The sequence below is a fragment of the Xiphophorus couchianus genome, chromosome 2, assembly GCF_001444195.1.
Source record: "Xiphophorus couchianus chromosome 2, X_couchianus-1.0, whole genome shotgun sequence".
NCBI lineage: Eukaryota > Metazoa > Chordata > Actinopteri > Cyprinodontiformes > Poeciliidae > Xiphophorus > Xiphophorus couchianus.
Window position 1 is genome coordinate 6,671,612 of NC_040229.1, and position 10,466 is coordinate 6,682,077.

General features: G+C 36.2%; 1 protein-coding gene across 1 annotated transcript in view; it reads right to left on the minus strand.

Annotated features, from left to right (window-relative positions):
* edc4 (enhancer of mRNA decapping 4) overlaps positions 1-9,203 on the minus strand; it is a 31,329-nt gene extending 22,126 nt beyond the window's left edge. The window contains exons 1-11 of the mRNA XM_028035226.1: positions 8,970-9,203; positions 4,845-4,989; positions 4,628-4,739; positions 4,361-4,460; positions 3,648-3,834; positions 2,323-2,470; positions 1,507-1,611; positions 1,242-1,354; positions 1,072-1,155; positions 890-985; positions 237-336 (exon numbers count right to left, since the gene is read on the minus strand). Coding sequence (XP_027891027.1) covers positions 237-336; positions 890-985; positions 1,072-1,155; positions 1,242-1,354; positions 1,507-1,611; positions 2,323-2,470; positions 3,648-3,834; positions 4,361-4,460; positions 4,628-4,739; positions 4,845-4,989; positions 8,970-9,057 — 1,278 coding nt within the window. The 5' untranslated portion in view covers positions 9,058-9,203. The remainder of the gene's footprint in view (positions 1-236; positions 337-889; positions 986-1,071; positions 1,156-1,241; positions 1,355-1,506; positions 1,612-2,322; positions 2,471-3,647; positions 3,835-4,360; positions 4,461-4,627; positions 4,740-4,844; positions 4,990-8,969) is intronic.
* Positions 9,204-10,466: the final 1,263 nt, after the last annotated feature.

Consider the following 10,466-nt stretch of genomic DNA (forward strand, 5'->3'; position numbering starts at 1 on the left):
GATCAGGTAGTAACTAGCTAAATTTACTCAGTTACATTTACTGGAAAAAAGATTTTTTGCAGTTTATGTTTCACCATGGTAGTCAATCTATTGTTTCAGTTTCTTTATTATTTATTTTACATTGGCTGTTTCACTCCTAGCTGCACTGACGATTAATCAATTACTAAATTAGATTATTTCAATCGATTAATCATGATTAAAGGTTTCAGCCCTACTTTAAACACTACACCACTCACCTTTCTTTGCACATCAGTGAGGATCAAGTATTCAGCAGCAAGATCTAAACTGGCCTTGAGACTGGGAAGAACCGTAGAGTTGAATGGATCTGGAGAAAACCTAGAAGAAGAAGAAGAAGAATGGATAGCATCTGTACAATAGATAGAATAGAAGAAAAATTTAAGCTTTGCACATTGTATTTTTTGCTTTCAGGAGCTGCACTTGGCCTGTCATGAAACAAAATTTGTTGGATGATAAATGATTCCAGAAGTTGTTATAAATGATAATATTATTTTGAGACCACTATAAAGTAATATAACTTTAAGAATGTGTTGAAGAGCACATTTTTAAAAATCAATAAACTTTAAAACTAAATGAACATTTAATATAGAAACTGGATGACATTTTATAAATAAAATAAGAGAAACAACAAATAAAATTAATTATAAAGTCTCTGTAAACAAAACTGTCCTTCAAAAAAAGGAGCTAGTTGAGACAAAATCACCAGACTGAAGACTTTTATCATCCAGGTTTTTTGGTAGAAAGAGGAAAACGATAAATTAGCAAATGGAAATTATGAAGCTCATTTTAATTTATCTTGCCATTAATTGATTTATTAATTATTGTGACAGGCGTAGCTGCAAGTAGGAAAAACATCTGTTGTTTAAGTTACCTGATGGTCTGCAAGCAGGTCCAGGAAACTGTACACCAAAGCTTCAACTCCTGGTTCTGGTCTGCTCCAGTTATCAGAAACCTCCAGAACGGAACCCTTCAAACAGATAAAAACAGGAAAAAAACATCAGTGAAACTCCAGACAGAAACTCAAGAGGAGCAAAAACGTTTCAGTGAACTGACTCTGGATCCTGCCGTTTGTGGTTGTCACAGAAGAGAAGACAGGAGAGCGGACGTCCTTCGTGAGGTCGGAGTTCATGGAGACATCTGGACAACAGAGCGGGAGCAGAAATGTAAACTGGATCAGCAGCAAAATGTTGCTGGTGATCAGTGGTTAACTCCCTCGCTCCTACCTGGGCTTATCTTGTCCTCCTTCTATGTAGATCTGCCAGAACTTGATGTAACCGTCGTGGCTCGCTGTGGCCAAAACGGTCCCATCAGGAGACAGAGCACCTTCACTAACTCTCTGCAGGAGCACACAGAAAACAAAAAGCAAAAAACAAAGTCTTTTGCCAAATAAAAATATCTCAAAAGGTGTATTTGTATTTGAAATATTTATCTTCTATAAATGCTCTGGTTTTGTGCCGTGACTTCCTGGGAAATATAAAATCCAGATACCTGTGTGTGTCCTTTGACTATAATGAGGCCATCTTTGATTTCTGAGACATCAACTGGCCAACTGCTGTTATTGGCTCTCAAAACTTCAAGGTCCCAAACTTCAGCCTGGAAAAGGGAAAGTTCACGTGAACAAAGGAAAACTGAGAAATCTGAAGCGAGTTGTTTATTTTCTACTAACGTCGATGCAAACCTATGGAAGTCCATTTCTGCCATGAAAGAAACAATAAAAGCACAACAGGAAGTCACAATTATGAATGTTAAAGTCATAATCTTTACTTTCAAACTCATAATTATGGGATAAAAAGTCACAATTATGAGATTCAAAGTCAAAATTATGAAATAAAAGAACATAATTATGAGATTTAATGTCATAGTTTTGAGATACCCAGTCATAATTACAAAAATAAGTCATCATTTTGAATTTGAAAGTCAAAATTATGAATTTCATTCTTGTAATTATGACTTTGTATCTCAAAACTATGACTTAATATTTCATAATTTTGACTTTAGAGAGAACATCAAAATTTTTACTTTTAAAGTTGAAATTATAACTTTTATTCTTGTGATAACTTTAAAACTCGTAATTATAACTTCCTGTTGTGCTTTTATTTTATTTTTTCTTTCATGGCAGTAATGGACTTCCGTACAAACTGCAAACTCTCAAGTTTGGCAGACTCTCTTTGTTAAGTTTTTAGAAATTTCATCCTGTTTTTAACTACTGTAATATTTCAATTAGAATCAACAGAATAGCTGCTGAAATGTCCTGGATATTTTCTGTGAGGTAGGATTTTCTGATTCGGGTTCAGAGCCGGTTACCCCGTCCTCATGCAGGAGAGCCAGTGTCTGGCTGGTGTCATCCTGGTTCTCCTCGCTGTCTTCCAGGATGTACGGGCACCAAATGAGGCGTCTGTGGGAGTTCAGTGGAGCGTCTTCTGGACGCTGAATGTGAACCACTATCTCATCCCTGTTTGGTCCAGGTTAAAGAAAACTCGAGGGAAGGAAAACATCCGTCTCTGCTGTCACAGAGTGTAAGATTTAATCTTAAAGATTATTTAGTGTTATTGGGGCAACATTAAATAAAAGTAGATATCTGGCATTTGACACACAGAGGTAACGTAGTTTACTAAACTAAACAAAATACAAAAACTGGAAATAAGAAAACATTTTTTGTTAACTGAAATAAATAAAAACGCAAATTAATGGGAAAAAACTATAACAAACCGGAACTATTTTGTGAGTTTATAAAACTAACTAAAACATACTGAAATCAGTTATAATACCCTGTGTTTTTCTGTTTGTGAATTTATTAGCTTTTTGAACTGATATGAAATAAATTTTTGTCCCCACACAAGCAGTTTAAGTCATCTATTGCCAAATTACGGCATTCCTTAATAATCCTGGAGGCGATTTCGCTAGTCTGGGAAATGGCGAAACCTGTGAAAAAATGCCAGAGTCAGTTGGTTGTTCAACAATAACTGAATACATTTTTTGAAAATGGCATCTTCAAAAAATACACACTGCAAAAACAAAATCTTTCCAAGTACTTTTGGTCTAGTTTCTAGAGCAAATATATTAGTACACCTGAAATAAGATCAAATTAAATTACAAATAACTTTTCAGCAAAATATAGCATCTTGTTTTAAGTCAGCACTTCCTTAAAATTGTAGAAAAGGTATTTGTTTCATTGGCAGTTAATTTCACTTATAGCAAGACATTTTTCCAAAGTTATAAGCAAAATATCTGCCAGTTAATATAGTAATTTTTCAACAATATTAAGGAAATATTTACTTAAAACAAACTGCTATATTTTGATGAAAAGTAACCAATAAATTTGTTTTGTCTTATTTTAAGTGTAGTAATATATTTGCACTAGAAGCTAGACCAAAGCTACTCTGTAAGATTTTGTGCTTTTGCAGTGTAGCAGTTTGACCTTTTTGAATTCTGCACCTAAAAATTAACCAAAGTATGAAAAAACAAAAATTACAACCATAACTAATAAAGACTGAACTAAAACTAAACAATATTTACCTAATATAAACTATCCAGCTGAATTAGACACACAAAAAGTCACAACAAAATAAAACTAAACTATAATGAAAACCCCAAAACGTAGCGTTTTTCGCTGCTTCCTGTCAGGATACAGTATTTTGCTTCTCGTGAGCGTGAGATGCCAGACCATCAGGTTTCCCGCCTCATCCACACAGCCCAACAGAGAGGAGTCGAGGTGGGCGAAAGCGAGATCAGTGACGGCGCCGGTGAAGCCCTTCAGCAAGGAGCGCTCGCTGAAGTCCAAACTCAGCACGCGAATCATAGCATGGTTGTTGGCTCCTGAACAAAAACAGGCAAAAATCAACCAAAGAATCTGAATCCATGGAGGAAAAATAGCTGCTCAACTCTTCATATGAAGTTGGGACATTGTGAAAAACATAAATCAAAACAGAATATGATGATTTGCAAATCCTTTTCCATCTAGATTAAATTGAATTCACTACAATTATGGTGTTGACACAGATATTGCAAATATTGACTCACGTGCTTCTAGTTGAAATTGTCAAATGCTCCAAACAAATTGGTTTTTGGAATGTTTTATGAGCGTATATTTGCAAAAACAGAAAAAGTTTTTCCATTTGAACATTACATATATCGTCTTTGTAGTGAATTTAATTGAACATAGGTTGAAAAGGATTTGCAGATTATCTTATTCAGATTTTATTTATGCTTTACACAAACGTCCCAATGAGAATCTGCCAACAACATTCATCTGTTGTTTCTGCGTCCAGTGGTAAATAAAATGTGCCTGACATTTAATCTTTTTATTAATAAAAGCAAATTAGTCAAATATTTCTTCTCTCACCTCTGATGGCGTAGGCGACGAAGGAGTTGGACACGGCTATCAGTCGGCCATAATAATACTTATGCTCCCAGTCGTACTTGGCGACAGGTTGAATTTTAACCTGAATGATGAGTTTAAATCAGATAAAAATACAAGAAAATAGGAATAAATAATCATAACTCCAAAATACTCTTAAGTTTTAATGAGGACAAAACAAGAGTGATCTTTCCTCAATGAAAACGACTCATGAGAGCAGCAGGATTTAATGCGGTTCTGATCCAAACTCACCTTGTTGCTGCCCCGCGCCTTGCTGTTGATGCCTGAGTCCTGGCTCGCCTCTATCTCCACATTGTTTAAGACGATGGGGATGCAGGTGCTCCCATCATCACCAGTCAGGCAGCTAGAAAACAACAGAGAATATCAATTTAATTTGACAGGCAGCTTCCATATCTTTACAAAAACAAAGACAAAATGGTTGCCATAGAGATGAAGAGGAGCCACTCACATCTTCTGGCTCTCCTGGATGCTGACGTCCGTGGAAATGGGTCTGGTGGATTCAGATAGGCTGCTCCCCAGTAGTCCTGCTCCCAGTAAACCGTTCAGCTCTCCGTTGAAGGACAGTTTTCTCTGATCTTCGCTTGGTTGCATATCTGAGAAATACAATTAAAAGCTATGTTTACTTCAGGAGGAGCAAGGAAAGCAGCAAAAGCGACCTTTTTCTAGAAGTTCTCATCCGACCCAATTGGAGAACCCGTTGGCAGGTAATTACTCTAAACACTCGATTCCAGCATTAGTTTCTAGCTGGGGAAACTCCTTTGGTACAGAAGAAACATCATCTTTTCAAATATTTCTCCTCACTTTCATTCACTATTCAATAATTATTTTTTAATTTAGCATAAATGGTGCCTCAGACTTAGGCCTGCTGCAATAAACAATAAATCAATGAATCACATGATCAATTAAAATTAGCCCAATAATTTCCATTTGCATGATTTATCGTTTTCTCTTTACAAAATCTGGACTTCAGTCTGGTGCTTTGGTCTCAACTAGCCCTTATTTAAAGAACATTTTTATTTACATGGACTTCATAATCCATTTTATTTGTGGTTTTTGTTGTTTTATTTATTTTAAATATTTAAAATGTCTTCCAGTTCCAGTGTTAAATGTTTGATCAAATATTATGCAATATTATGGCATTACCAATATATTACTTGAAAATGCAAGAATTCAGGGTGTGCCATGGTGGCGGAGGGGTTAGCGCGACCCACATTCAGAGGCAACGTGGCCTCAACGCGGCTGTCGCGGGTTCGACTCCCGGACCCGATGACGTTTACCGCACGTCTTCCCCCCCTTCCTGTCAGCCTACTTTGAAAAAGGGACAGTAGAGCCCACAAAAAGACCCCTTGCGGGGTGATAAAAAGCAAATAGAAAATGCAAGGATTCAAGTATTTTTTTATTGTCATACCACCTTGCTTCTCTGTGTACAAAATTCAGACTCAGGTCCCAGATTAAGAAATTTACTACACAAGAATAAATAAATAATAAAGTAATTTATGTGATGTACAGATGTGTGTATGTGTGGGTGAAGCTGAATTATGTGCAGCTTGAGTTCAGGAGTCTGACAGCTGAAGGGAAAAAAGTGTTCCTCAGCCTGGTGGTCTTGCTCTGTATGCACCTCAGCCTCCTGCCTGAGGGGAGCAGCTGGAACAGTCTGTGTGGAGTCCTTCATGATGAGCAGCACCCATCATACTGTGGAGGAAAGGCTGCTCCCCACAGTCCTCTGTGTATCCTTAACCAGCCTCACCAGCAGAGCAGCTGCTGTGCCACATGGTGATGACGGTGCAGAGGACGCTCTCCACCACACAGCGATAAAAGCTCCTCAGGACTGAGTTCCGGAGTCCAACTCTCCGCAGCTTCCTGAGGAAGTAGAGTGTGCTTGCGTGTTTATGTCTTATAAAAGCGCAGTTGCAAAAAGTGAATAAAGTGAGACAACGTCGCTGAAACACGTCGTTTGGCCTTTCACGGTCTGTATTTTGCGGACTGTATTTTGCAGAGCGGCGAGGAGACGCCGGGGAACCGTATCTGACGGGGAAACGCGAATCGACGTAACATGTTGGCCAGGTTTTCGTTAGGCAAAGAACGGCATAGTTCTTCATCTCTTCAGAAATACTCAGCCTCAGATGTAACAAATCCACTTTGTTATCCAGTGAGCGGACATCGGCCAGAAAGACAGCTGGGTCAGCGCGCCCGCCCGCCTGCTTCCCCCTCCTCTCTTTTCGGGCACGTTTCCGTTTGACCGTTGCTGATGTTTATGTCATAATAACTGCTAAAAAAATCACCACAATCCTCTATTTTGATTTTAAAAAAATATGTAATATATATGTAATATCTATCGAGTCAAATTTTATTTAATGTCCACAGTTCTTGTGAGATTTTTGAAGCAGTGTCGTCCACGGCGGGCCTTTTTTCTGGTCATGTCTTGCTAGTTACGCTAGCTTGAGGAGCAAAGCGACTTCATAAATTTGACTGGCAGCCAATCATAAACGAGAGCATGGCGAATAACATTTTATGTAGCAACCAGTTCATTTTGAGAAGGTCAAAACTGATTGTTAAATGATGATTTCATCTACAAATGAAAAGCTAGATAAGAAAAAATAAAAAAATATATATATATAACTGTTTCCACCATCTGTTGTTAGGCATGTCTTATTAAATTAGTACAACCATTAACACAGAAATATCGGACTTTTCTATAAACATTTCAAACTCAAATATTCTTCAATCGGTGTTACTAACCTTGTTCCTTTATCGAGTTAAGTTAAAACTGAGTTGGTTTTTTATCCTTTCTTTTGTTTATTGCGGTTAGCCTGTTCAAGTGGAACTGCTTCCGTTACCATAGCTGCCTTAACAAGGAAGTTGCCAAAATAAAAGCATATAACCTTAATGGAACTTGGCCTTTACTTTTTAATCAATTATTGTAACTTATATTTTTAAAATAATATTTGAAAAAAAGATTAGATTTATTATTATTATTTTTTGTTTATGCATTAACCCATAAACAATATCACACAGCTGTAATATTCAAATACATCTAATAAATTTACAATACAATGAAAAGTTAAATATTGGAAACTCATGGCGTCACACCTTAATCCGCTAATTAACTCCAAACACCTGCAGAGGTTTTCTGAACCTCTACGACTATGTTCACACTGCATATGTAAGCTCAACTCAGATAATTTTCCAGATAGATTTAGAGGTGAAAAATGTGAATTTTAAACTACTTTTATTACTGCAATAAAAGTAGCTAGCAATATATATATATATAGTTTTAAGTCAAAATAGACAGCAAAAGCAGGGACTGTATAATCTTTTACACTCAAAGATTAAGAAAGATTAAGAACCATAAGAAAATGTGTGTTCTTGTATTTCTGCATTATATTAATATAGCACATTTCAACAAAGGATCAACTAGTTTTAAAAAAGTGCTGAACAGTACTAAAATGGATCAGACTGAGATAAGAAATAATAGCAAAATAGAATGAAAAAGAAAAACAGAAGTCAAATAAAACAGAAGCAACAACAAACCAAGTCACACTGAGACAAGAGAAACTGAAAAGTCTACACAGGGCAGTAGGTAGGTAGACTCCCTTTATATGTTTATTTTTTCTCATATTGTGTTTGTAGTTGTCTAATATCTAGATTATCGTTGCAAAGTGTTGACTTTGGCAAATGGCAGATCCTGTTAAATCTGTGTTTTTGGTACATTTGATTTTAACATTTGAATTTCAACTAAGATATGAGCAACTTGCACCGAAAGTGAATTTATTTAATGTATTCTGTCCATTTTTGAATTAAGATAGAGGATATCTCAGAACCTGCACTAAAATATGGTCAATTTTCTTTGGTTGAAGCAACTTTGTTGTGACAATTACTTTACTCATAACACATCTTTATTGGTCTGATAAATAAAAATGTGCCTAAATTCATAACCAATAAGTATTTTAATCTTGTGTGTTTTTATGTGCATTTCTATTTGTTCATTAATCGGCCATAATTCCAATATTATCGGCTATTAATATTGGTCCAAATTTTCACACTGGTGCATTTCTATTAATCTCCATGCATTCATTTTTTACATAATTGAGAAACTCTAAAAATGAGTGGACAATGTGTTGAGAATTTCCATTATTATACACTTTTATTTACTGTACTTTTCCAGCCAATCAAGAAACTCTGTGAATGACGCCAATTATCCAAGAATTCGAGTTTACCACAAATACGTTTCAACATATTTCAAATGGGTTTAAATGAGTCTAAACAAAAAATAGCTCGAACAAAATAATAATAATGGGGGTAAAACTCGAGTATTTAAATGTTTTGGCAGCAGGGACACATTTCTACCAGAAAACAGACAAGCTAGCTGCTAACAGGCCGAAGCAGAAACGATTCTCAGCAGACTTAAAATGTACAAAATAATATATTCACTGCTATTAAAAACATTCCCTCCACTGAGGTATTATGTCAGCAGCTAAAGAAATGCCCCCTGGATAAGCTGTGCTGCGGTAAACAGTGAGGTCTAACCCCGGGTTAGCCTGTGCGGCCTAGCCGTGCAGCGTCCCCCACTTACCGGCGCTGCTCCCCGGACGGTCGAGCTTCAGTATGTCCCGGAGGTGCTGGGTCGCTCCCTCGATGTCTATGTTAGAATTAGACGCCATGGGTGAGGGGAACTGGGGGGGATTTGGGAAAACACTGAGGGAAAAATATTGTTTTAATTTGATGCGATGCTGTCACAGTTCACCCAGAGCAACCGTCCAAACTTCCGTTCTGTCCGTGCCTTCCGTCCCGACTGCTCACACACTCTCTGCTCATTGGTTCCTACCTGAAAGTCGTCTGAGGCCAACTTACTAGGAGGATAGCGCCATCTACTGTACAGTCATGTTTAAAACACCTTGTCATTATTTTAGCAGAGTTGTAATATTACTAAAAACAAATTCTGACATTTTAAGAGTATTGGTCAGCATTCTGGTGATTCTATTTACATATTTAAACAGATGATGCTTTCTTTTAGCAAGGCAAAGTTAAAATTACTTTACTTTCCTTTACTTTAGAAGAGCAAGTATTTGTGGTCTACTTCAGAAAACTAAGTGTTTAGATCTAGACGGTAGAATAATTAGAAATGAAAACCTGTAACCTCTCATATTTTAATGTTTTTTGCACAACAGCTAGAATCAGCTACAGATGAAGAACCTAACAATTTTACTTATTTCTATTTTCGTAGAGGAAAAAAAACATGCAATTTTTTACAGAATCAGGTTTTCAAGGGACGTTCTGGTAAACAATTTATATTTCATTTGTGACTTCAGTTTCAAGACTATTTACGTACATTTGTATTCCCCTTGTGAACAATTTGTGTTATTTTAACAGAAAAGAACTTGGTGCCAAAAGTTGTAAAGTTAATCTGCTACATGCTCTGGGTTTGAGTTGTGCAGAAGTTTTGCTTCCTATAGACTCTGTAGTTACCCTGATGACATAAAGCATTAAATTAAATTTATTTTCCAGCAGTTATGCAGTAACTTTTGTCCTTAATGCTCCTCCAAAGGTTACCTCATATTTTGAGGTAATAATCGGACCTTTTGTCTCTTTCCTCATTCCTACAATTTAGGGTTTAAAGTTAAAAAGAAAAAGTCATTACAGCTTTTCATCTGGTATAGCATATACAATAATTCAATGTTGCCCCTCCCCCACTTACTGATTGCTGAAAAAAATAAAGACTTCTGCACTTTTTTGTTTAGATTTCAAAACTACTTTATTCAGTTCCTATAGAGGAAATGAATATTTAATGAGGTTTAGTTTTTTAAATTTCTATACAAGTGTCAATGTCTGGTTTTAACCATTTTAACAGATTTTTAATATAATCTTATGGTGATTTAATGGGCCAGACTGTTATTAAAAGGGCAAATTTTGTGGAATCTTTAAACTTTTTTTTTAATGCCTGTATTGCTTTTTGTATTGTACATTTTCTCCTTATCGGGAAATTTGGGATTAATATTTTGGGATTTTAATTTATGTAAGCAACATTAAAAACTTTAAAATTAATAAGTTATGGTACTTAAATCTAAGTACT